The sequence below is a fragment of the Leucoraja erinacea genome, chromosome 26 (genome assembly GCF_028641065.1).
Source record: "Leucoraja erinacea ecotype New England chromosome 26, Leri_hhj_1, whole genome shotgun sequence".
Classification (NCBI taxonomy): Eukaryota; Metazoa; Chordata; class Chondrichthyes; order Rajiformes; family Rajidae; genus Leucoraja; species Leucoraja erinaceus.
This window is the reverse complement of record NC_073402.1, coordinates 28290273-28315357: the sequence shown is the minus strand read 5'-3', so window position 1 is coordinate 28315357 and position 25085 is coordinate 28290273. Positions and strand designations below refer to the sequence as shown.

The window sequence follows — 25085 nt, the reverse complement described above, 5'->3', positions numbered from 1 at the left end:
ATTGTTATATATATATATATAACAAGTCTATATATATATATACCGATAGAACAAGTCTATTGTTTTTATATATATATATATATATACCGATAGAACAAGTCTATTGTTATATATATATATATACCGATAGAACAAGTCTATTGTTATATATATATATACATACCGATAGAACTATATATATATAAATATATACACACATATTGTACACACATACACACATATATATATATACACACACACATATTGTACACACCCACACACATATATATATATATATACATTCCATTATATATATATACACACCTATTATATATATATACATACACAACACACGTGTATGTACACACATATATACACAGTATATTGTAACACACACATATATATTATATATAGCATAATAGTCACATTATATTTATTGCAATATTACTTACAGATACACGTGTGTAGTTCGTGATAGTTTTTGAAGCATTCATCACTTTAGATGCAATATTACTTAAACAAAGGTAATGATTAGAAAAATGATAGAAAATAGCTGCAGGAGGAGTAGGCCATTCGGCCCTTCGAGCCTGCACCGCCATTCAATATGATCATGGCTGATTCAGAAACAAGTAACTGCAGATGCGGATTTGCAAATCAAAAAGACACCATTTGTTGTTGTGGGGACGTTGACTGTGTCCGCTGTTTGTGCGAACGTTTGCCACCAACACAGGATGAGCTTCACTCATCCCTGGCCATCTAGCAGCCGCGTACCTTAGTTCCAGCGACTCGCGCTTTACAAGCCATCTGAGTAAGTTAGAGGAGCCCACACTGTGCCCGGGAACTGCTCCTTCCTTCTCACGCATTCTTGCCCCGTTTCGCTCTCAGACGAGCGTCTGCCTTCACTGCCCTGATCCAAAGAGAGAGATAATCCCGTCCACAGAGAGAGAGTTGGCAGCAGGGGACTTAATGCTGGACATCACCAAAACCCCCACGACCGCGCGTCACAAATTGCCTTGGTTGCAATTATAGAATTCTGCGAAAAACAAAAGACTGAAAGAAATCTGAAATAAGGGCAACACGACCCAGGATGTAAAGGTGTCGCTAGCAAGAAAGAAGAAGTTAAACACTGAGAACGTCGACCTCTGCGGGTTTAATTTCCTAGTATTGCATGCGGTCACATAGCATAGGCGGTCACGGTGGCGCAGCGGTAGTGTTGCTGCCTTACAGCAAAATGCAGCACCAAAGACCCGGGTTCGAGACGGGTGCGGTCTGTATGGAGTTTGTACGTTCTCCCCGTGGGGTTTCTCCCGAGATCTTCGGTTTCCTCTAAATTGGCTTGATAAAAATGTAACATTGTCCAAGTGGCGATATACAGAGTACTGCCCTGCCGACTACAACACTCAGAAGGTTCAGAAGAAAGCGCTTGCAACACAGGAGGCCGCCGTTCGGTGGATAATGTATTTAACATCGCGAACCGATTCGTCCTATAACCAGGACCATTACATTGAATGTCTGAAGAACGGTCTCCCGACCCGAAATGACGCCAATCCATGTTCTGAACAGATGCTGCCCGACCCACTGAGAGTTACTCCAGCACTTTGTGGGGGGTTTTTCACCGTTGCCCCATCAAATTTATTTTTTATCAAATTAAACTTACCGTTAACAGATTTTTAAAAAGAGGTTTAAAAAGAGTGGAGGCCCGAGACTGGTGTGCCACAGGGTTCGGTGCTGGGCACATTACTATTTGTTATCCATTTCAGTGATTTGGATGATAATGTACATGACACGGCGAGTTTGCAGGTGACACTAAAGTGGGTGAAGGGCCTGTCCCACTTAGGCAACTTTTTAGGCGAGTGCAGGAGACTCTGCGCTGGCCACATGTTTACTGCTGGTCTCTGGTGAGTCTCCTTCATGGTCGTGAAGAGTTCCCACATTCTGGGAACTAGTTGCGGCCCTAGTCTGGTCGCCGCAAATTTTTCAACAAATTGGTCGCATGGGGAGAATATCGATAATCCTGCAGTCGTAGGTGCAGTTGAAGTGGGGTCGCCATGTAGTTGTGGGTAGTTGAGCTAGTCCTCGGTAGTTTTTGTTAATCTCCTTTGTTGATCGGGCATTTTCATTGGTTTATTGGGGGGAAAAAAACGTAAGCACGAGTTTTCAGAACCAAGGAAAACCGACCGGTAATGTTAAATGCCCGCCGAACTTCACAGCTGTGTATCTCTGGCTTATTAAAAGTTGCCTGCCTTCTTAAAAGTGTCTCCACTCCTTCTCCCCCCCCTCTTCCCCCCCCTCTTCATTCCCCCCCCCCCCCCTCCCTCCCTTTCTTCCCCCCCCCCCCCCTCCCCCCCCCTCCCCTCCCCCCCCCCCCCCCCTTCCCCCCCCCCCCCTCCCCCCCCCCCCCCCCCCCCCCCCCCCCCCCCCCCCCCCCCCCCCCCCCCCCCCCCCCCCCCCCCCCCCCCCCCCCCCCCCTCCCCCCCCTCCCCCCTTTCCCCCCCCTTTCGCCCCCTCTTCTCCCCCCCCCCTCTTCCCCCCCCCCCTCTTTAAAGGATTTACCCTACACTGTGCTAGCCGTCTTAACCATCATGTTCATTGCGTTGTGTGTCTATCACCTTGGCTTTGCACCGTGTGAATTTCGGACAGCGCTCCCCCGCTTTCCCTGGCCTCCACCCTTGCGATGTGTTTGTGTGTGTGTTCCACTCTTGACACTCGCCACTCCACCTCCCGGTTTTTCAGGCGAGTGCCACGAGCTTGACAGTCGCCGGCAGTCCGCTGAAAAACCGCCTGGGAAGGCCCTTAAAGATAGTGAAGTCGATTGTTAGGGATTACAGCAGGCTTTTGATCGGTTGGGCAGGTGGGCAGAGGAATGGTTGATGGAATTTCATACAGAGAAATGTGAGGTGTTGCATTTTGAGAAGTCTAACATAGGCAGGAGCTACTCGATAGCCCCACAGCAGGGCTGGAAACTGGAAGTATCCTGAGCTAATTCTACCACCATGATTGAAATGAAATGAAATGATTCAATTTATTGTCATTGTCAGTGTACAGTACAGAGACAACGAAATGCATTTTTAGCATCTCCCTTGAAAGGGAGACACAGGGCGTCGCGGTGTGCCCGCGCCTGCCACATTCCATTACAGGCAAAGGTGGGTGAAGTGTCTTGCCCAAGGACACAACGACAGTATGCACTCCAAGCGGGATTTGAACCGGCTACCTTCCGGTCGCCAGCCGAACTCTTAGCCCATTGTGCTATCTGACGCCCTACATCTATTGCAACAAGTGATGGCTTCCACTGATTGTCGCCGGAAGCTTGCATCCTTTTCAGGATGGACGATGACAGCAAGGTCAACATTTGCAACAAGATGGACACGAAAAGAAGAAGAATGGTAGGTCTCTGGGGAGTGTTGCAGAGCAGAGGGATATAGGAATTCAGCTGCACAGTCATCTTGAAAGGGGCATCACATGTGGATAGGCTGCTCTAGAAGGCTTTCAGCACATTGGCCTTCATCAGTAAGTTGGGAGGTCATGTTACAGTTACATAAGATGTTGGTGAGGCCACATTGGAGTATTGTGTTCAGTTTTGGTCACCTTATTATAGGAAAGTAGTTGTCAAGCTTGTTGTCAATGTCCACTGGTCACATTGTCCTTCCACCACATCCCTCTCTCTGTCTTCTATTAGTAAGCCAGTTGTAAATCATACGATCACATTACTATGAACCCCGAGCATATTAATCTTCTGGATCAGCATATCATGGGGTCTTTATCAGATGCCTTCCTCATATCCACACAGACAACATCCACCACCCTACATTCATCAATGACGACCTTCATCACCTCTTCAAACAACTTGATCGTAAGTAAGACACGACCTGTCGTATACAAAGCCATGCTGACTCTCCCCAATTGACCCAATTCTCGTCTAAACGTGTGTAAAATCTATCCCAAAGAGTCCTCTCCAATAGTTTCTCTTTCACTGACATGAAGCTCGCTGGCGTATGATTCCCTGGATTTTCTTTAATTCTGTTCTTAAACAGAAACAACATTAGCTTCTCTCCAGTTCTCCAGGAACCTGCCTGTGGCTAGAGAAGATGCAATGATCTTTACCAAGGCTCCTGCTATCTCCTCTCTTGCCTCTCTCGATAACCTGGAACAGATCCCATCAGGCCCTTGGGATTTAACCACCAAAATGCTCTTCAAGACCACCTCCATCTTGATTTCAAACTGCCCTTGCACATTAGTATTTTCCACACTGATCTTACCGTGTTCCATGTCCTTCTCTTTGGTGAATACAGATGGAAATTTCTCTGCTGCACCTCATGGCCAGGTCCAATGTCACAAACCTGACTGCTGCTCCCCCTTGATGGGTCATTCCCCCCCCCCCCCACCCCCCACTTTCCTGGTAGTCACTCATCTACATTCCACATTCCCACCTGCCCTCTCTACCGTACTAAGACCAAGAGGAACAGAAAATCACACACACAAAACGATCGTGTTCTCCAACCTGACATCGTAACCTCGTCGTAACCTCAACAAAGCACTTTGTCTCAACACAGCCTTGCTCCAAAATGGCCGTCCCCTAAATACCACTCCACTACATCTTACCTTGGCCTCTCAATGAGCCAATCCAAGAGCTCGCTTTTCAAATCGCCCGCTACATCAGAGCTTCAAACTAACTGCCTCGGCACCTCCAACGTTTCCCTTTTATAACCACCCGTTGCCACACAGAGCTTGAAATCGACTCCCACAGCCAAACCATCAGCTCCCTTTTTAAACCTCCCGCTGCGTCAGGGCTTGAAATTTACCCGTGACAGTATTTTGCTTACTTTCATTTTCTCAGTCGATGCCCGAGTTCAAATAGCAGTACCTCAGAATTCATGATGGGCTCAGTAATGAGAATGCATCGGGAATGAGAATGCGTGAGTCTGATGTCATAATACTGTACAATGGGCAGTTAGAATGCTATTTAAGTGATTAAATGGATTATAATTTCATTTGAAAACTGTGACATTTTACTGGTTTCAAGTCTAGAGAGCTGCAGCTTCTGTTAACTTTGTCCAAGTGAACAGCTACTTTCCTACAGCTATCAGTTTCTTGAGCCAGCACACACCCCTAATCCTACCTCGCCAAAGGAACATTTCTGTCCACCTCTTTTGTACAATTGTGTGTTTTTGTACACTCTTGTTCTTTTTTTGCAGTATTTTTCAGTTTTGTAAAATTTATGTGTAATCGTTTATGTTTTTGTGTGTTGAACCGACCCGCACATGCCTAATCCTTGACATAAGAAGATGTGGACCCTTATACATCTGCGTTTTTCAAAATGTGGACTCTTATACATAGGCGTTATTCAAGATGTGGACCCTTATACATCAGGGAGACCAAATGTAGACTGGACAATCGTTTCATTGAACACCTTCACTCAGTCTGCCTGGATCTCCCGGTTGCAAACACTTTAATTCCCCCTCCCATTCCCACACTAACCTTTCTGTCCTAGGCCTCCTCCATTGTCAGAGTGAGATGGATGAACAGCATCTCATATTTTGCTTGGGCAGCTTACAACCCAGTGGTACGAATATTGATTTCCCTAACTTCAAATAACCCCTGCATTCCCTCACTCTCTATTCCCTCCCCCACCCAAGTTGCACCAGCTTCTCGTTCTCACCGAGCAAACAGCTAACAATGGCCTGTTCCTTTATCATCGTTACTTTTTTGGATATCTTTAATTCATTTGTTCTATATCTCTCTACATCACCGTCCATATCTCTCGTTTTCCTTTCGCCCGACTCTAGTATGAAGAAGGGTCTCGACCCAAAACATCACCCATTCTCTCTAGAGATGCCGCCTGTCCCGCTGAGTTACTTCAGCACTTTGTGTCTATCTTTGACAAAGGACCATTTCTGACCACCTCTGGTGTACCATTGTGTTTTGTACTAATGTCATTTTTTGCAGTATTTTTTGTTGTCAGTGTTTTGTTTCTTGCGCTTGTGATGCTGCTGCAAGATTTCCATTGTACCTGTAGCACATCGTACTTGTGCTTATAAACTCAACTTGACCACATCCGAGCCAAGATTAATATCCGAAGGCTATTCAAAACTGGAGAGAATTATCAAGCCCTATTCTTTTCTATCCTTGCACACACACATCCATGCACAGCGACAAATCTGCAAACATACTTTATGGTTTTGCTGATTGAAAACGGAAATCAAAACATGAGCTTTCTGGTCAGAGTTCTCAGGGTCCTCAGCATCATGGCATCAGCTACAAAGTTTTGGGTAGCATCTCTGGAGAGAAGGAATAGGTGATGTTTTGGGTCAGAAACCTTCAAACATGCAGATGCTGGTTTACAAAACAAGACAGAGTGATGTAGTAATTCAGTGGGTCAGACAGTGCAAGACCTGTTCTCCAGAGATGCTGCCTGACCTGCTGAGCTACTCCAGCACATTTTGTCATCTTTATTGTCACGTGTACTGAGGGACAGTGTAAAACTTTGTTTTGCAAAGGAAAAGATACAGAGTGCAGAATAGAAACTTCATTCTGAAGAAGAGTTGCGACCAAAAACATCAGCCATTCATTCTCTCCAGAGATGCTGCATGACACGCTGAGTTACTCCACCATTTTGTGCACATCTTCAATTAAATGGATACATCATGGTACCATCAGAACCTCAGTGCCGTTTACCCACGTGTTCAGAAAATATCGTGATGTGATTGAAGGTCAGCAAATTGACAAACTTAAAGTTATGCAATATATTTTTTCTTTGGTCGTATACCACCTTTCTTTTGTAATTGCATTGGGTTGGAGTTGGTAAAGGTTCGAAAGGAAAATGAAGACATGATGAGGTTCTCTATTTAGTAAGTTGTTGTTTCATACTCAACGTGGAAGGTCCAAGTTAAATCTCCTCAACGTATGCCTACTTTGAAGAAGTTCCCGTCCTCTCTCCAATGGGAGTTCTGCAGTATCCTCTCTCACTGCTCCCCCTCTGTGATTATCAATTCTACATTTTCCTTGACCTGCATCTCCTTTGATGTCTGGTTTTCACACCATACACTTCCTTATCTCTGTGTCTCCTTCTCCTGTGAATCTCAGTCTGAAGCAGTGTCTCGACCCAAAACGTCACCCATTCCTTCTCTCCAGAGATGCTGCCTGTCCCGCTGAGTTATTCCAGCATTTTGCGTCTATCTTCAGTGCAAACCAGCATCTGCAGTTCCTTCCTACACACCCAAGTTTATTTGTCTGGTTCTTTGCAAAGATCTTAGAATAAAGGGGCAGCCATTTAAGACTGAGGTGAAAAAAAACTTTTTCACCCAGAGGGTTGTGAATTTGTGGAATTCCCTGCCACAGAGGGCAATGGAGGCCAAGTTACTGGATGGATTTAAGAGAGAGATAGATAGAGATCTAGAGGCTAGTGGAATCTTGGTTCTTGGTTTCTTGGTCCTCCAAAATATTCCAAATGGAATTTAAACTGGAGGTGGTGAAGGGAGGGCATAAGCCAGAAAGGGTTATTGGGAAGAAAGAACTACTTTAAATTTAGTTGCATCTGGTTGGGTAACTATAGTTGGGTGGAGATTATTCCATGCTTTAATTGTGCGGGGGAAGAACGAATTGCTATACACATCTATCTTTGAATCAATGGATATGGGAAGAAGGCAGGCACGGGTTATTGATTGGGGACGATCAGCCATGATCACATTGAATGGCGGTGTTGGCTCGAGGGGCCGAATGGCCTCCTCCTGCACCTATTGTCTATTGTCTGTGATGTTTGGTTCTCTGAGCTAGCCTGGTCACGTGTCTGGAGCGACGTGAGCAACGTGCTGACGCCGGGGAGGGTCGACGTCTGACGCACGACGCCGAGGAGGGTCGACGCCTGACGCCGGGGAGGGGCTACGCCTGACGCACGACGCCGGGCAGGGGCTACGCCTGACGCACGACGCCGGGGAGGGGCTACGCCTGACGCACGGCGCCGGGGAGGGGCTACGCCTGACGCCGGGGAGGGGCGACGCCTGACGCACGACGCCGGGGAGGGGTTACGCCTGACGCACGACGCCGGGGGAGGGGCTACGCCTGACGCACGACGCCGGGGAGGGGCGACGCCTGACGCACGACGCCGGGGAGGGGCTACGCCTGACGCACGACGCCGGGGAGGGGCTACGCCTGACGCACGACGCCGAGCGGGCGGGCTGCAGCGACGGTGACTTTGGAACCGCGGACAGCGGCGTCGGGGAGCGGGCAGCGAGTGAGAGGCAGAGATGCCGCGGGTGTACATCGGCAGGCTCAGCTACCAGGCCCGGGAGCGCGACGTGGAGCGCTTCTTCAAGGGCTACGGGAAGATCCTGGAGGTGGACATAAAGAACGGGTGAGTCCGGTCGCAGAGAGGCGGGGAAAATGGCGACCACACGGCGGGCGGGCGGGCGCCCCTCACTCACCCCCTCCCTCTCTCCCTCTGGGACCCCCTTCTGCTGCAAACCCCCCACCCCACCCGGCATCAGACCGGCTCTGCTCACTGTATCTGTGGCCGGACAGGCGGGCGGGGACCGCGGCGCCGAGTTACCGTTGTCTCTCTCTCTCTTTGTTAGCGGCGCGGGGAGGCGACGTGCGCGCCAAGCCCCGAGGACCGCCACCGCGCATGCGTGCGGAGCCGGCGATCTGCCAGCGCGCACGCGCGGTCCCGCAGACACAGACTACCAAGAGTGTTTTATACATTGTGCCAGAGAGAACAATGGAATTCTTACTTGCAGCGGCAGCACAACAGAACAATATGTTAACACAATACACTGTAAACAATATAATAAACGATAGAGAAAAAAAACTTAAGTGTGTGTATATACACATGCAAATACATACATATATATACAATACAATGAACTTTATTTTTCCGTTAGGAACTTTGCATTTCTGTAGCCATACAGCAAGAAGAAACAATTTTACAAGACACACAACCAACTCAATTCACACAGACATCCATCACAGTGAATCTCCTCCTCACTGTGATGGAAGGCAAAGTCTTGTCTCTCCACTGCTCTCCATCCTCTCCCGATGTTAAAGCCCCCGGCGGGTGATGGCAAGTCCCGCGGCCGTTAAAGCCACGCCGATCGATGTCAGGCCCCGCTCCGGGTCCTTTTCAGCTCCACAACTCGGGCGGGAAAAGCTGCCGCCGCGGGAGCTCCGAACAGCGGTCTCCCACCAGGGACCCGCGAGCTTCCGATGTCACCATCCACAGGCCTGCAACTGGAGCCTCCGAAGCTCCAAAGTCTGGTCACAGCCGCGTGCCACCACAGCTCCCCATGCCCCGAGGCCGGCTAGCCCCACGATGGTAAGTCCACAGGCTCTGGAGCCTCCAGGTCGTTCTGGCTGGAGGCCGCTCCACGGTGCTAGGCCCCAACAACAACGTTGACCCAGCAGGGAAAAGGTCAGGTCTGCCGTGCAGGGAAGAGATTAAAAGTTCCTCCCACCCCCGCCCCCCACATATACACAGTTAAAAACAATATAAAATCTACAACAAACTACACATTGAACGAGACAATAACAACACAGGCCATATATACACACATACATACACACAAAAAACAAACAATAATAATGCTGGAGTGACAGCGGTATGAATATTGATTTCGCCAAGTAATCCCTACATTCCCTCTCTCCATCCATCCCCCATCTGATGCACCAGCCTCAAAGTCGTCTTGTTGAATCTCATTGCCTGTAACTTGTTCTCACCTAGCAAATAGCTAACAAGGGCATGTTTCCTTTATCATCGTTAGTTTTTGCATATCTTTCATTCATTTGTTCTATATCTCTACATCACAGTCTATATCTCTTGTTTCCCTCTCCCCTGACTCAGTCTGAAGAAGGATCTCAACCCGAGGAGTCACCTATTTCTTCATAGTTGCTGTCTGATCCGCTGAATTACTCCAGCTTTTTAAGTCCACCCAGAGGCATGAATATTGATTTTTCTAACTTCAAATAACCCAGTTTTACCTCTCTCTCTCTATCCCTCCCCCACCCAAGTTATCTGACTAGTTTCACTCCCTCTCCCCCGACTCTCAGTCTGAAGATGGGTCTTGACCTGAAATGTCACCCTTTCCTTCTCTCCAGAGAAGCTGCCTGTCACTGTCACATCTGCCTACACCACCACCCCAGGCAGCATGTTCCAGGTACCCATCGCTTTCTGTAAAGGAAAAAAAAAACTTGCCCTGTGCATCTCCTTAAAATTTGCCCCTTTCACCTTAAAGTTATGCTCACAATTCTCTGATTCCCTCAAGAAAGTACTTTTTGTATCCGCATTATTGTAATTATTTATTTTAACATTTTATTAACAATTGTGATTCAAGCTGCACTTTATAAAAATTATTTCAGTTTGGTGTGGTGTTGCCATGCTGCTGCTCTTTTGGATAAGACATTTCACTGAAACTCTTAACTGTTCACCATAGTTTATGACCCTAATTTACTCATCTACACATTTACAAACATTTGATAACCTTCTGTGCCTTGGTGATTCAAGTGCTTATCTAGATACGTGATATGGTGTGAAAGTATCAGCTTCCATTGTCCATTCAGGCTGTGCATTTCAGGTTGTAACCATCCTCTGGGTGAAAATATTCTTCCCAGATCCTCTCTAAAGCTCTTACCTTAAACCCATGTCCTTTGCTATAGGAAGAAGTGTTCTATTGTCTTCCCTGTCCGTGCTCCACATAATTTTGTATACGTCTATTCTCATAATTGAAAAAGCTCCATCTGAGGAAACGTCCCTCATTCCTTCTCTCCAGAGATGCTGCCTGTTGCGCTGAGTTACTCAAGCATTTTGTGTCTATTTTTTATTTAAACCAGCATCTGCAGTTCCTGCACATCTTGATGCATCTCATCTGCATGTTTCTCGTGCAATCATGTCCTTTCTATAGTGTAGTGATCAGAATGGCTCACAATATCCAAGTTATGGCATTACTGATATTTTATAAAACTTACCATAACCACTCTTCTATTTTCTTGCTAACAAAAGCTAGTTTTCCAAACGCTTCCTTCCCTGGTACTTATGCGGCACTTTTAGAAAGTCTTGGATTTTCATTTTAAAAAAAGATACAGGAAACGCAAATCAGTATATGGTTTTCCTTAGATTCAATGCTGTCAGTCTAATGCATTCTGTGTACAAAGCACCAGTGCCACTTGTGGTCTTTTTGAGCATTGTACCCAATAAGTGTTTGGGAGGTTATTACAATGGATTCAGTCCTTTCATCTAAAGACTGAATGTCTAATGGCAAATGGACCTCAGTCTTTCCCCACAATGCCTTTCCATTCTCTGCCATTCTTAAGTGCATCCTTTAGCATGTGCCCCTGGAATGTGCCGGTTGGCAACATTCGCTCCCAGGCATTGGAAAACCAAATTAAGGATAGACCGTAGTCCCTCTTCCACAGTACTTACTCCCCACGTGCTACCAGTCATCTTACATTTTGGCTGGATTTAATTCTATTTGCCCATTTAATCAATTGATCAGTATCTGTAATCTGAGATGAATCTCATTATTAACACCACAGCAGCGGCTGGGGCAGCGGCCTCGGCGCAGAGGGAGAATAAGAAGGGATGAGACAAAGACTTAAGACTTTTGCCTTCCACCACAGTGAGGAGGTGCCTGGTGAACTCACTGTGGTGGATGTTAATTTGAGTTTATTGTGTGTTTTGTAATTTTTACTATATGTAGGACTGCAAGGCAACAAAATTTTGTTCAGACTGCAAGGTCTGAATGACAATAAAGGCTACTTGTTACTTACTTGTTACTTGTTACTAAAAAGAAGTGGAGCTGTGAGACTAAAACTTGTCCATTAGAAGAGGGTATGTCACTTCATGTAAAGCCTAAAATCCATCTTTGGAACTGTACATCAAAATTCTCCTGATTCCTTTTTTTACTGTTTCCTTCCCATCTCTTAATTTTTTTAAATATTACTGGTATGACAGTCTTCATTCTGATGCTGATTATGCTGAATACTAGAATAATGGCTACAAATATTTTTGTGCTATATTCGTAGACGGAGATGTCGGTAGTATGGATTGAGTACTTTTTATTAGTATTATTTTTTAATCATATTTCTTACAATATTGAAGAGGGGCATTTAGCCCATTGAATCTATGTCTGCTCCCTCAATAATTTTCTCTATTGCATTTCCACTCGTGTTTCCCTTTAATCAAATCTCCCCCTCATGCTCATCTGCATAGAGGGAGTACAGAGAAGGTTCACCAGATTGATTCCTGGGATGACAGGACTTTCATATGAAGAAAGACTGGATAGACTCGGTTTGTACTCACTAGAATTTAGAAGATTGAGGGGGGATCTTATAGAAACTTACAAAACTCTTAAGGGGTTGGACAGGCTAGATGCAGGAAGATTATTCCCGATGTTGGGGAAGTCCAGAACTAGGGGTCACAGTTTAAGGATAAGAGGGAAGTCTTTTAGGACCGAGATGAGAAAATCATTTTTTACACAGAGAGTGGTGAATCTGTGGAATTCTCTGCCACAGAAGGTAGTTGAGGCCAGTTCATTGGCTATATTTAAGAGGGAGTTAGATGTGGCCCTTGTGGCTGAAGGGATCAGGGGATATGGAGAGAAGGCAGGGATGGGATACCGAGTTGGATGATCAGCCATGATCATATCGAATGGCGGTGCAGGCTCGAAGGGCCGAATGGCCTACTCCTGCACCTATTTTCTATGTTTCTATGATTCTTTTTACCAAATAATTACATTTTGGGTAATTTACATAGTTCATTTAGACTTCCAACCTGTATGTCTTTGGGATCTGCGAGGAAACCAGCCAGCCAGGGGGAAACTTGCAGAGTCATAGTGAATATGCAAACTACAGACCCAGCACCTGAGGTTGGGATTGAACCTAGGTTGCTACACCTGTGAGGCAGCAATCCAAATGCTTAATTTAATTATAGACACATCTCTGTCTAATTATTTATGATGAGCTATTATTTTGGCTTCCTAGCCGTCACTTTTTGTAAATCTGTTTAAACATATTGAAATACATTCTTAGGGATCAAGACGAAATTAAGTGTAGTCAGACAGGGGAGAATCTGTGAGTGAAGATATTTAGCATTTTTAAGACCATGTATGAATATGAAGTATTGGGAAGATTGAGACATTATCTTCAGTTCCTGCCACTAATTCTATACCCTATCCACCAACTTCATCCCTCTCCCCAGTAAGCATCTGAAGTTGAAACAGGCAGATTGTGACGTTGGTATCTTTTTTAACCTGAGCTGAGCTTTGAACTTTTATCTATGCTGTCTCTAAAACCAGCTATTTCCATGTCTAAAAGATCCTCACTCCAGGGTTTCTGCTCATGTCCTTTATTCACGGGCTTGGTTCCCTCTTAACCTGAGTAACCTATTAATAATTCACAAAATTACAAAGTGGCGTAGCTGGTAGACCTGCTGCCTCACAGCACCGCAGACCCAGTTTCAATCCTGACCTCGGCTGTTGTCTGTGTGGAGTTCACACATTTTCCCTGTGGCTGCATGGATTTCCTCTGGGTGCTCCGTATCCCAAAACATGTGGGTTTGTAGATTATTTGGCTTCTGTAAATTAGCCTGAGTGTGTTGGGAGTGGATGAGAAAGTTGGACTATTTTGAATGGTTGATTGACGGTCAGTCTGGACTTGGTGAGCCAAAGGGCATCTCTATAGGGTGATTTCACCAAAGGTCAAATGAGCGTAGATCCCCCCTCACGTGACCGAAAATTTTAACTGGAGAACATATGTCAGATCGGTACATGTAAGTGAATGGGGAAACACGCACTTTCCCACCCGTTAAAAACATGGAAAACGGACGATTTTTGAGCTGAAATTTTCTGTGCTAGTTGGGGTGACCGTGAAGCACAGCGACCTAAATTTTCAGGCAAAAAAAAAGATAGAAAGTAAGGTAATTACAAGAGGGAACTGAAGGTAGAAAGCAGCGGAAGTGAACAGCTGACATTTGCCGTGGAGATTTTAAGATCCAAAATATCGGGAATTAACACGTTTGCTCGCTGAATTTCATCAAAATTAAGTTAATAATGCCTTACTTTTGATGAAATTCAGCGAGCAAACGCGATAATTCCCGATATTTTGGATCTTAAAATCTCCACGGCAAATGTCAGCTGTTCACTTCCGCTGTTTTCCACCTTCAGTTCCCTCTTGTAATTACCTTACTTTCTATCTTTTTTTTGCCTGAAAATTTAGGTCACTGTGCTTCACGGTCACCCCGACTAGCACAGAAAATTTCAGCTAAAAAATCGTCCGTTTTCCATGTTTTTAACGGGTGGGAAAGTGCGTGTTTCCCCATTCACTAACATGTACCGATCTGACATATGTCCTCCAGTTAAAATGTTCGGTCACGTGAGGGGGGATCTACGCTCATTTGACCTTTGGTGAAATCACCCTATACTAAAATACTCTTGACCATCCTCCCTTGTTCTCTTCTTTAAGTACTTGAGGCCATCTAGACCATGCTGCTCTGATCTAATATGTGCCACTATTATTTCAGTCTGCATTGGCTCTTGGTTAAGCATTGCCCAAGTTTAAGTCCTTGTTTTCAAATTCCTGCGAGCCTTCACCCGTCCAAGTGTCTAATCTCATTCAGCCTGAAGTCCTTCGAAATGTCTATTACTTTGGTTTTGCTCTCATGAATATACCTAATTTCAAACATGCATACTTTCAACGGCCATGCCTTTGAACTGCCAAGGCCCTAAGATCTGAAATGCCTTCCCTAAACCTCACTACCTACTCTTATTCTTTCCTACTTCTATGCTCTACTTTATTTGCCCTCCTGATATTCCCTAGTTTGATTGTCAGGAACTCTTATGGAAAAAATGGCTAATTTTAGTACACAAAATAAGCTAAATAATTGTTGTTGTTTACTGCTTATGGCAGTTGAAGAATTTGACTACCTTTCTGTTTGTGAATCTAATTTAATTAACATACTTCAAGGTGACCGGAAAATTATTTTAATTAGGAAACAATCCTTTTGCTTTGCTGGAAAACAAGCTTTTAAACAAGGATTCACACCAACTTTTTTTTACCAGTTATTTCATTTATTAGATCAGTAAAAGCAGAATTGCAAAATATATCCGTGTTGCCATATGTTTTACCTATCTTAATAACAAAAAATGCAAAGCAAAGATTCATAAAAACACTGTACTTTTTACATTGGAATCACCTTTAAACTTTATCCTTGTGATGAACACGAGAATAAAAAGGGCAGGAGTACCTAGCTCTTCAATCCTGCTCTATCATTCAATATGATTATGGTTGATTTATACAAGACCTCAGCTCTTATGTGCCAGTTCCCCAGAACCTTGAATTATCCATCTTTTAAACATTTATCTCTCCCCATTAAACACTTCAAAGTATGCAGTCTTCAAAACCACCTGGAGTATAGAATTCCAGAGGTTTGTCAGCCTTTGCAAGAAATTCTACACACCTCCATTTTAGAAACATAGAAATTAGGTGCAGGAGTAGGCCATTCGGCCCTTCGAGCCTGCACCGCCATTCAATATGATCATGGCTGATCATCCAACTCGGTATCCCGCACCTGCCTTCTCTCCATACCCCCTGATCCCCTTAGCCACAAGGGCCACATCTAACTCCCTCTTAAATATAGCCAATGAACTGGCCTCAACTACCCTCTGTGGCAGAGAGTTCCAGAGATTCACCACTCTCTGTGTGAACATTTTAAATTACCATCCCTGTTTGTTGTAACTATATCCTCTTGTTCAAGATTCTTCCACCAGTAACAGTTACTGGGTTAATGCCCTCAGAGGGTCTTGCGTTTCAATAGTGTCATCGCTCATTTAAACTCCAAAGAATCTACAGCTTCCACGCTATTGACGAGAATAGTTGTTAATCATGAATTACCATGCATAAAATTACAATGAATCCATTTGATTATCTTAAGTTTTACAAAATGAAAGTGTATTGCTTTGAGTGAGGACTCCACAATCTTGGTAACCGCAGTTAAGACAGCATGCTTATAGTTTCCTGCTTTTATCGCCCTCTCTTTGTGAGCAGGTGAGTTACATTTGCAATTTTCCAATCCATTGGTATTTCCCTGGAATCCAGTGGGTTTTGAAAAACTTCAACCAATGGCTCTAAACTCTACACTCATCAGTATGGAAACGGGCTCTTTGGCCCAACAAATCCACACTGATCACCAATTGTCCATTTACATTAATCCTGCATTAGTCTTATTTATTTCTCCCCTTATTCTCTTCAACTGCCTCCCAGCTCTACAAGCTGTGCCTTGGTGTGGTCCTCTGCAGTGACCTCCTTTATAACCCTGGGGTGCTGGCCATTGGGTCCTTTATAAGTATCTTTGGGTAAATTTTGTTGACCGTCTGAATACAGCTGAGGAGAATGAAAAACGTGAAATACTGTTTTCAAATTTCTGGCCTTTCTTGGCCTGACCTGAGCAGCAACCCCGGCACAATAACACTCCTATACACATGAGGAACAATTTACACTTATACCAAGCCAATTAACCTACAGACCTGTATGTCTTTGGAGAGTGGGAGGAAACTGAAGGTCTCGGAGAAACCCCACGCCATCATGGGGATAGAATAGAATAGAATAGTTTCTTTATTGTCATTGTAACATGAACCATGTACAACAAAATTTAAAAATGTCAGCCAGTCAGTGCACCATTCAAACATTTCTAAAAGCTAACGATACATACAAGGTAAAATATTAAAAGATAAACAACTAAAATAAATATCACGAAAATAGCACGCATAAACACCCAACCCTCCATCCTTCTGTCGATTTCACAGTGTACCACAGTCCCTTAGTATGTCTCGCCCCTGCGTTCCTTGGCGGCTACATTTAGTGCTTTTATAGCAGTGGGGTAAAAACTGTTTTTTAGTCTGTTCGTCCTTGTCCTTGTAGATCTGTACCGTCTGCCTGACAGCAACAGTTCAAACAGGGAGTGTCCGGGGTGGGAAATGTCCTTTATGATACTCTGGGATTTTTTGGTGCAGCGGGAACTGTGTAAGTCCTCCAAGGTAAGGAGAGGGCAGCCGACAATCCTCTGGGCGTTGTCAATGGCCCTCTGGACATCGGATGACGTACAAACTCGGTACAGACAGCATCCGTATTCGGGATTGAACCCGGGTCTCTGGCGCTGGAAGGCAGCAACTCTATTGCTGCGCCACTCTACCATGTAACTACACCTGTTTCCATTGCATTTAATGTCACCTTGCATTATCTATTTCCTTTGTGAAATACAGTTCTAATTTTAGTTAGAAGTTAGCCTAACTATTTCACATGGGCTCATTTGTGTACTAAAGTAAACAGGAATTTCAAGCAGAACAGTTAAGTGCTTTTTAATAACCAATGAGCCCACCGCAGATTAAATCTTAGACAACGCTTTTGTTACAATTACCTTGGACGTTCTCGGCAGATGTGTGCGTACCCTTTCCTTTCTGCTGTTTAATTGATAGATTTAAGATTTACAATATTTATTTGCTGATCTTCTTGGGTCCATTATACATGCTTGTAAAAAAAGTATTTTGCCTTTGTAGGTATGGCTTTGTGGAGTTTGATGATCCTCGTGATGCAGATGATGCAGTTTATGAACTTAATGGTAAAGAACTTTGTGGAGAAAGAGTAATCGTTGAACATGCTAGAGGCCCTCGAAGGGATGGTGGTTACAGCTCTCAACGCAGTAAGCACGTTACTTTATTGGTCAAGACTTGAAAATATTTAATGTAAAACTTGTAAAAATCATTTTACTAAATATGAATTCATCACATAGAATAAATTTGCCGCAATTTACATTTGTAATGAAGAATTTGCACATTTAAAAAATGTTTCTTTGTAATTTATATTTAAAACGTCTATACCCTAATGTTCATTATTTGACTAAATTTTTGTTGTTATTGTAATAACTCATTTTTTAAATTATAATTGATTCAATGTTTTCATTGTGATTGTTGATACCATAGTCTTAACAAAGACCTCAATGTTTTAATTAAAAGAGTCCTTTGAGGCTAAGATGACTGCCTGTTCCATATGCTGGCCTTGGGTTTCCTTTCCATGAGTGGCTCTAAGACCTAAGACCATTGACCTTTGGCTGACCTTAAGGAAGCCATGTGACGACTGCTACTCTTGCCATTAGACCTGGGTGGTGAGGACCCCAAGGGTTAGAGGCAGATGTGATAAAACTGAAAATAGGTGCCTGAAATCTTTTTCATGTCAAATATTCTGAAAACCATATTTCACCGTAAGTATAGCTGGTAACTGGTTTAGTGGTTTGGTTATTTTATCAAATCATTATCATTTTCATATAATTTATTGTGCATGCTTTTGTAATCTTTTTGCTTTATTAAATTACATTAAATATCTAAAAGTTACATTGATTTTATAATCTTTTAATTATCTAAAGTTTTAATTTTTGAAATAATTTATACGGATAAAATGTAGTGTTAATTTTAGTGTGGGGTGCTACAGTTTAAATTGCTGGGATGAGTTATTAATATTGTAGTTGTCCTGTTTTTAAATTTTATCATTGTAACCTATATTTAATGGTGAATTCAAAGAAAAGGTAAGTGCACTAACTAAAATGTTATTGTTGTGTCTACCTGTCACCTTTAAAGGTGGTTATGGTTATAGAAGATCTGGAAGAGACAGATATGGACCTCCAACTCGTACAGAATATAGACTTATTGTGGAAAATTTATCTAGTCGTTGCAGCTGGCAAGACTTGAAGGTTTGTGATGTATCTTGTGTGACCATGAAAGATTTGTCACTAAGTATATATTGTGAAGAACCCTGTTCGAGGAAGGTTGCTCTCAAATCTTCCTTATTTAATATGGATTTGAATACATAGTAGTAAACATAGAAAATATTCTGCAAGAATTTAGTTGTACATGATTAGAATACCTATTTTACATGACACTTAACTTTAAAGTTTGTATAGTCTCAGAAGCTATGACCTAAGTGCTCAAAGTTCAAAAATGTAACCTGTCTATGTGGTTATTTTCTTCATTATAAAAGGTAGAATGCTGACATGATTGTATACACAAATAGTGTGCAGTAATTTATCTTCTGTAATTGGGGCCTGTTGAACATAAATATCCAAGTCGGAATCCCAGTTTCCGCGTTATCTGATTTAAACATTGGTGACACAAGTAGGTATTACAATTGTTGTCAACACTTAGCGATAGGTAGGAAACAACTATGTGGATCTTTCTCCTGACAACACTCCTTAAAATGTGCATCTTTGTGAAAATCAGGTGAAGTCTGGCTCAAATTTGGCTGTGACAGCTCCTCTCACCATCAAGGCTCAGATGAAGAATGGCCCATTGTGGGATATTAGAGAGTGACCAATTTCTTGAATGTTGCCCAGCAAATATTAATGTTATTTGAAGAGGATGACAAGGTGACTGGATTTAAAAATAAATATGGATATTAAAGGTGGCTTTTAAACATTCCCTATAAATTGTTCTTTATAAATAATTTACACAGTAATTGATTACAATACACCAATTAATGATTTGTATAGTAGTTTGTTCTCCTGATATTTAAATACAATTTTGGATTCAAACACGTTTCTGGGACTTGAGGGTAGAATTTAGGTTAATAGTTATTACTGTACAAATACTGAGTAATGTTTGAAAGGTTTAATAAACATTAATAATATGGACACTAACATGATAGTTACACTAGATCTAAGGAGGTTGAAGGGTGGCAAAAATGGAAATTGTAGTACCCAAAAATATTTTTATTTGTTCTCGGGATGTTGGTGACGCTGGCAAGACCTCACTTATTGCCCATTCCTAGTTGCCTTGAGGTGGTGATGGTTGACTGCCTTCTTGAACCACTGCAATCCTTGTGGTGATGGTGCCATAAAAGTAGACAGTGGAACATCAGGTGGATTTCATTTTCAAAGGTAAAGTGTCTGCATAAGAACCAATGGAATAGAATGTAAGGTTGAAGTTTAGAAACAGGAATGATGATGGTCACAAATAAATTAACCACTTAAAATATTGAACGTGGCAGATAAAATTTGGTTGGGTCATTTTTGTTTATATATTGATCAACTGTTCTACCTGGGGTGATAGCAGTTGCAGGAGGGAGAAAGGCAGTCAGCAAGACTACTATCTGACGCAATACAAGTTGTTAGTGCTGATAAATCTGCCGGGTGGGGGGAGGGGGGAGGGCGTATGATTTGGTCCACTCGTGATATAATACCCTGCTTCCAGTGAGCAACATGAAGTGTTAAAAACACAAGCATTAAAGAAAATCTGAAGGAATGGCAGTGCCCTGGCATTTAATTTTTAGTCGACCTCATGTTCGGAAATTGGTGTAACAAGCATTCACATAGCAAGTTGCATTTGCTTTAAGCTTGTTATCCAAAGAATTAAGCCTAATGATTAGTTCTGTGCACATGTGATTTCTCAATGTTTTTGCGTTCGAACAAAACGTTTTTGCAAAGATTAGTAATTAGTTATGTAGACATTATGTGAAAGGGCTTAGAAGGCTAGTTTAAGAATAATTTGGCGTTATCTTTGTGGCTGGCTAGAATTTATAATCATTGTATACAGTACGTTCAGCCGATTTGCTTAAAGATGTACATCTGTCAATGGTTCAGTTTTATTCAACGTTTCCTTACTTTACTGCTCAATGAAAGATAGAAATAAAAGGTAAAGGAAGAAAATGTAATGAGATTTATACTGTACTTTTGTAGGATTATATGCGTCAAGCAGGTGAAGTAACATATGCAGATGCACATAAAGGAAGAAAGAATGAAGGTGTCATTGAATTTAAGTCTTACTCTGATATGAAAAGAGCTCTTGACAAACTGGATGGGACCGAGGTTAATGGCAGGAGAATCAGATTGGTTGAAGATAGGCCATCGTCACGACGACGACGCTCTTACTCCAGGAGCCGTAGCCGCTCAAGGTATTTGAAAATAGTCATCGAAAATTGGGGTGCAGTTTTGATTGGGATGTTGTTTTGTGTAATTCAGCACCATTTCATCACTTGCCGTTGTCATTGCCTAAGCCTAACTGATACTGAAAGAACATTGCTTCCTGAACTACTCCAATGGTCTTCCCACTCAGATTCCCATAAACCCGAGCTCCTAAAGAACTTAGGTAGCCAAAAGTGCTGGAGAAACTCGGCGGGTGCAGCAGCATCGGGCCGAAACGTTGCCTATTTCCTACGCTCCATATATGCTGCTGCACCCGCTGAGTTTCTCCAGCACTTTTGTCTACCTTCGATTTTCCAGCATCTGCAGTTCCTTCGTAAGCTCCTAAAGGACTTTCCTTGCTTTTTTTTAATTTGTTCTGTTCACAGGCTGAACTATGTTTGGTGTTCATCTACTGGTGCCTCAAATTTTAAATTTACTCTCACTTGCATGACTTTATCCAGCCCTACAACTGTTCAAGGATTCTGCATTACTTCAATTTTGGTCTTTGAGCATCCCCTTTACCAATGACAGATTCCTGTAAGCCCTGGAATCCCTTTCCAAAATCCCTTGTCGTTTTAAGGACCATTCTTTGATCAAGCCACGTATGCTACCAGTTCCTGGCGTGGTTTGATGTTGATTTCTAGATAGAAACATAGAAATTAGGTGCAGGAGTAGGCCATTCGGCCCTTCGATCATGGTTGATCATCCAACTCAGTATCCCGTACCTGCCTTCTCTCCATACCCCCTGATCCCCTTAGCCACAAGGACCACATCTAACTCCCTCTTAAATATAGCCAATGAACTGGCCTCAACTACCCTCTGTGGCAGAGAGTTCCAGAGATTCACCACTCTCTGTGTGAAAAAAGTTCTTCTCATCTCGGTTTTAAAGGATTTCCCCTTTATCCTTAAGCTGTGACCCCTGGTCCTGGACTTCCCCAACATCGGGAACAATCTTCCTGCATCTAGCCTGTCCAACCCCTTAAGAATTTTACACATGATTACACATTTGCGAAATGCCTTGCAGGTCGTACCTGGGTAACGAACCAGTTCTGTTTTTACAGACATTCATGTCGATTTTTGTCCATGTCAGAAAATACACAGCAATCACTCCATGGTAACCATACTGCCACAGTATTGTAACGAATGTCATCAAAAGCACAATACTGATAATAAAAAACAATTATTAAAAATGGGGAGGGAGAGAGTTAGCAATTTCTGACATTCGTGGGAATGATTGTACATCGGACTTTTCAACGTAATGATATCATTGGTGCTTGTCCGTATGTATGTAGGGGTGTCCACAAACCGAGTGTTCATAATCCGGGGACATTAAAGTTACAACGCAAAGTGCTGGAGCAACTTGGCGGCTCAGGTAGCATTTACAGAAGGAATGGTTAGGCAACATTTTGGGTCGGGAGCCTTCCGAAGGCTCCGAAGGCTCCTGACCCAAAGTGTTGGCTATCCCTTCCTTCCACTGATGCTGCCGGACCTGTTGAGTTACTCCAGCACTTTGTGTTTAACTTAAGATTCCAGCATCTGTAGTTCCTTATGCTGACATTATACTATATAAATAATGTGAACATTATTCTATAGTGCTTGTTCACCTGTGATTTCTCCCTGCCCATACATTGGATAAGTCTATCACTCCTGTTAACTCATTCTAATTTCTGAACTTTTCTTTATATGCCCTCCAAATATTTTAGCCACCCCATTTTGTTTCATCTCGGGCTGGTGTCAATTTTTATCAAATAATTGTGCTGTACAGAAATATTCATTCATTCATGTAATTTCTTGTTATTGAAAAGTTCATGTTAGTAGTATCTGGTTCTTTCTTTCATGGCCTTTTAAAACAACCTAGGTCTCGTTCTCAAAGCAGAAATCGTTCACACTCTCATAACAAGAGTCGAAGCCACAGCGGAAGCAGTAAAAGTAGCAGATCCCGATCACGGTGTGTATACAGTACCAACTTAGTTTTCAAAATGTCTTTATGCATTGTGACAGCATGTTGATTCCAGTATTGTTTTTTGATGGTCCATTGCTTGAAGTTGAAAGACCTAGTCTAAATATTTATTTCACAGGTAAAGGGATGAATATTGCTATTAATATTGAATAAAATTATTGTGTGGAAAGTCAAATTAGGATATGGGCCAAGGAGCTTTTCCGTTCAAGTTCGTGACCCAACTCACGGAACTACCTGAATTTTTAACATATTGTGTAAAAATATAATATAAATCATACCGGAAACTCGTCGACCAAAACCTGCACATTTTTTAAAAATATGAGAAAAACCTCAAATTTTCCGAGGAGTAATCGCCCAATCAATGCATGTTTGACATTGGTCAATTTGCGTCCGACCTCAATCCCGCACTTTGTTTTAAATCATGGCTACTCCTAATTACATCAAAACTATAGCAAGGTTTCCAAGGAATAAAGGTAATGCTAACCTTGCTGATCATTTTGTTTTTCAATTGATTTATCTTTATAAAGTTATGATGTCAACTGTTGAATAAAAATGATAAGTAACAAATGTAGAGCTAGGATTAGGGTCAGTCACTCGGTCAGTCAGTCCGTCAATCGGTCAGTCTGTCGGTCGGGCTTGACGGTAGGCCAATGGATGCTGTGGAGGATCAGTTGGGCCATCGGGCTGCCAGTGGGTGGTGAGCGGTAGGTCGGGCCGGGCCTCCGGTGGTGGGTGGTGAGAGTTGGGCATGACTGAGGTGTAAACCAAGAATTGAATGGGAAAGAATTGAAATTTTATCTGATGTTATGCTGCAACGGCAGATATGTCCTGCTTAGATCTCTACTTTCACACTAGTCAATTTTGTCTTTGACTGAGAACAAATGTTGAATCTTTTCCAGCTCTGGTTCGCACTCTCGGAGCAAAAGCGGAAGCAGAAGCAAAAGTCGAAGTGTGAGCAAGAACAAAACCAAGAGCAGGAGCAGAAGTAAAGAGAAGAAAATCAGAGCAAGTAGTAGGAGTGGAAGTGAGGAGAAGAGTAAGAGCAGGAGCCGGAGTGCAGAACACGTTAAAGTCAACGATGCAGCAGAGAAAACTGAGACCAGAAATGAAAATGGGGAGAAGGAGAGGAGTGTTAGCAAAGAAAAGAGTAGAAGTCTGAGTAAGAGTAAAGATGGAGAAAAAACTGGCAGCAGAAGTAGAAGCAAAGAGAAGGGTAAAAGTAGGAGCAGGAGTAAAGACAAGAGTAAGAGCAGAAGTCGCAGCAAGAGCAGGGAGAAGAGAAAGGGAAGGAAGAGGAGCAGAAGTGAGAGTAGAAGCCGGAGCAGGAGTCGGAGTAAAAATGAGAAGAACAAGAGACGTAGCAAACGTGAAAGCAAGACCAAGCGTATTAGTAAGAGCAGGAAAACAAAAGGTGACAAAGAACAATCTAGATCTAGGTCGAGATCAGAATCAAAGGAAAAGGAGGAAGAGACCAGAAAACCAAGTGTTGAAAAGGAAACTAAGGGCGAAGGTGAAAAAGTGGATGGGGAATTGGACATTAATGAACAGACAAAGCCAAGGCTTGCATCTCGTTCTAGGTCAAGGTCAAGGTCCAGGTCCAGATCAAAGGGCAGATCTAAATCTCGTTCCAGGTCTAAATCGATTTCCAAAACCGAAGCACGTTCAAAGTCCTGTTCGCCTGCTCGCTCTGCGTCAAGATCAGTGTCACGCTCTAGATCCCGGTCACGCTCAAAATCTTAAATCTCCACTCTATTCATTTTCTATGAAAACATTAACGGATCTTTTTTCAGGCAGGTCTGTCGTCTGCTCCACCACAAATAATACAAACCATAGGCACTGATTACGCTGTACATTTTTCAAAATAGACGAAATGTATTTAGTGCTAAATTAAGATTTTATGGTGGGCCTGTACTGTCAGAAGGATTCTTAGGTAGGTATAATGTGTGCAGAGCAAAGATGCCCACCACTGCTGGTGTTGTTGGATATGTACAATGAAGTCTTAAGTTACATTCATTTGTATTGATCATTTAAATAATACATTTCTGATGTTGTGGACTTCCTAGCCAAAACATAGCAGATTGTAAAGTCTTGCCAATACAGTGTAATCAAAATGTAGAAATTTGCTCCCTCCCTCTGTTGTGAGGGATAGCTCTTGCCTGTTTTTTTCCCCAGCAGGATAACATGCTTTTTTTGGTTTGGTTCAATAAAGTGCAAATAAATGTC

At 43.0% G+C, this 25085-nt stretch overlaps 2 protein-coding genes across 10 annotated transcripts in view; one reads left to right on the top strand and one right to left on the bottom strand.

Moving 5' to 3' along the window:
* tmem244 (transmembrane protein 244) overlaps window positions 1-13627 on the bottom strand; it is a 22023-nt gene extending 8396 nt beyond the window's left edge. The window contains exon 1 of one of the 6 annotated variants that reach the window (XM_055656564.1): window positions 8475-13627. Coding sequence is in view for 4 of the 6 variants with exons in the window: in XM_055656567.1 (XP_055512542.1) it covers window positions 751-783 (33 nt within the window). In the remaining 2 variants the exon portion in view is untranslated. Of the gene's footprint in view, window positions 1-750; window positions 1634-4799; window positions 4851-8474 lie in introns of those variants that run through there. The other 5 variants (XM_055656565.1, XM_055656562.1, XM_055656567.1 and 2 more) reach the window with 5 other exon arrangements.
* LOC129709887 (serine/arginine-rich splicing factor 4-like) lies at window positions 8114-25085 on the top strand. 4 transcript variants are annotated; one of them, XM_055656555.1, is made up of 6 exons: window positions 8114-8326; window positions 17511-17653; window positions 18585-18697; window positions 20678-20892; window positions 22779-22850; window positions 23762-25085. In XM_055656555.1, the coding sequence occupies exons 1-6, from the start codon at window positions 8220-8222 to the stop codon at window positions 24600-24602; spliced, it is 1491 nt and encodes a 496-aa protein (XP_055512530.1). In that variant the 5' UTR covers window positions 8114-8219; the 3' UTR covers window positions 24603-25085. The 4 variants fall into 4 exon arrangements, with proteins under 4 accessions (XP_055512530.1, XP_055512529.1, XP_055512528.1 ...); XM_055656554.1 differs by having other exon boundaries at window positions 22776-22850; XM_055656553.1 differs by having other exon boundaries at window positions 8115-8326; window positions 22761-22850.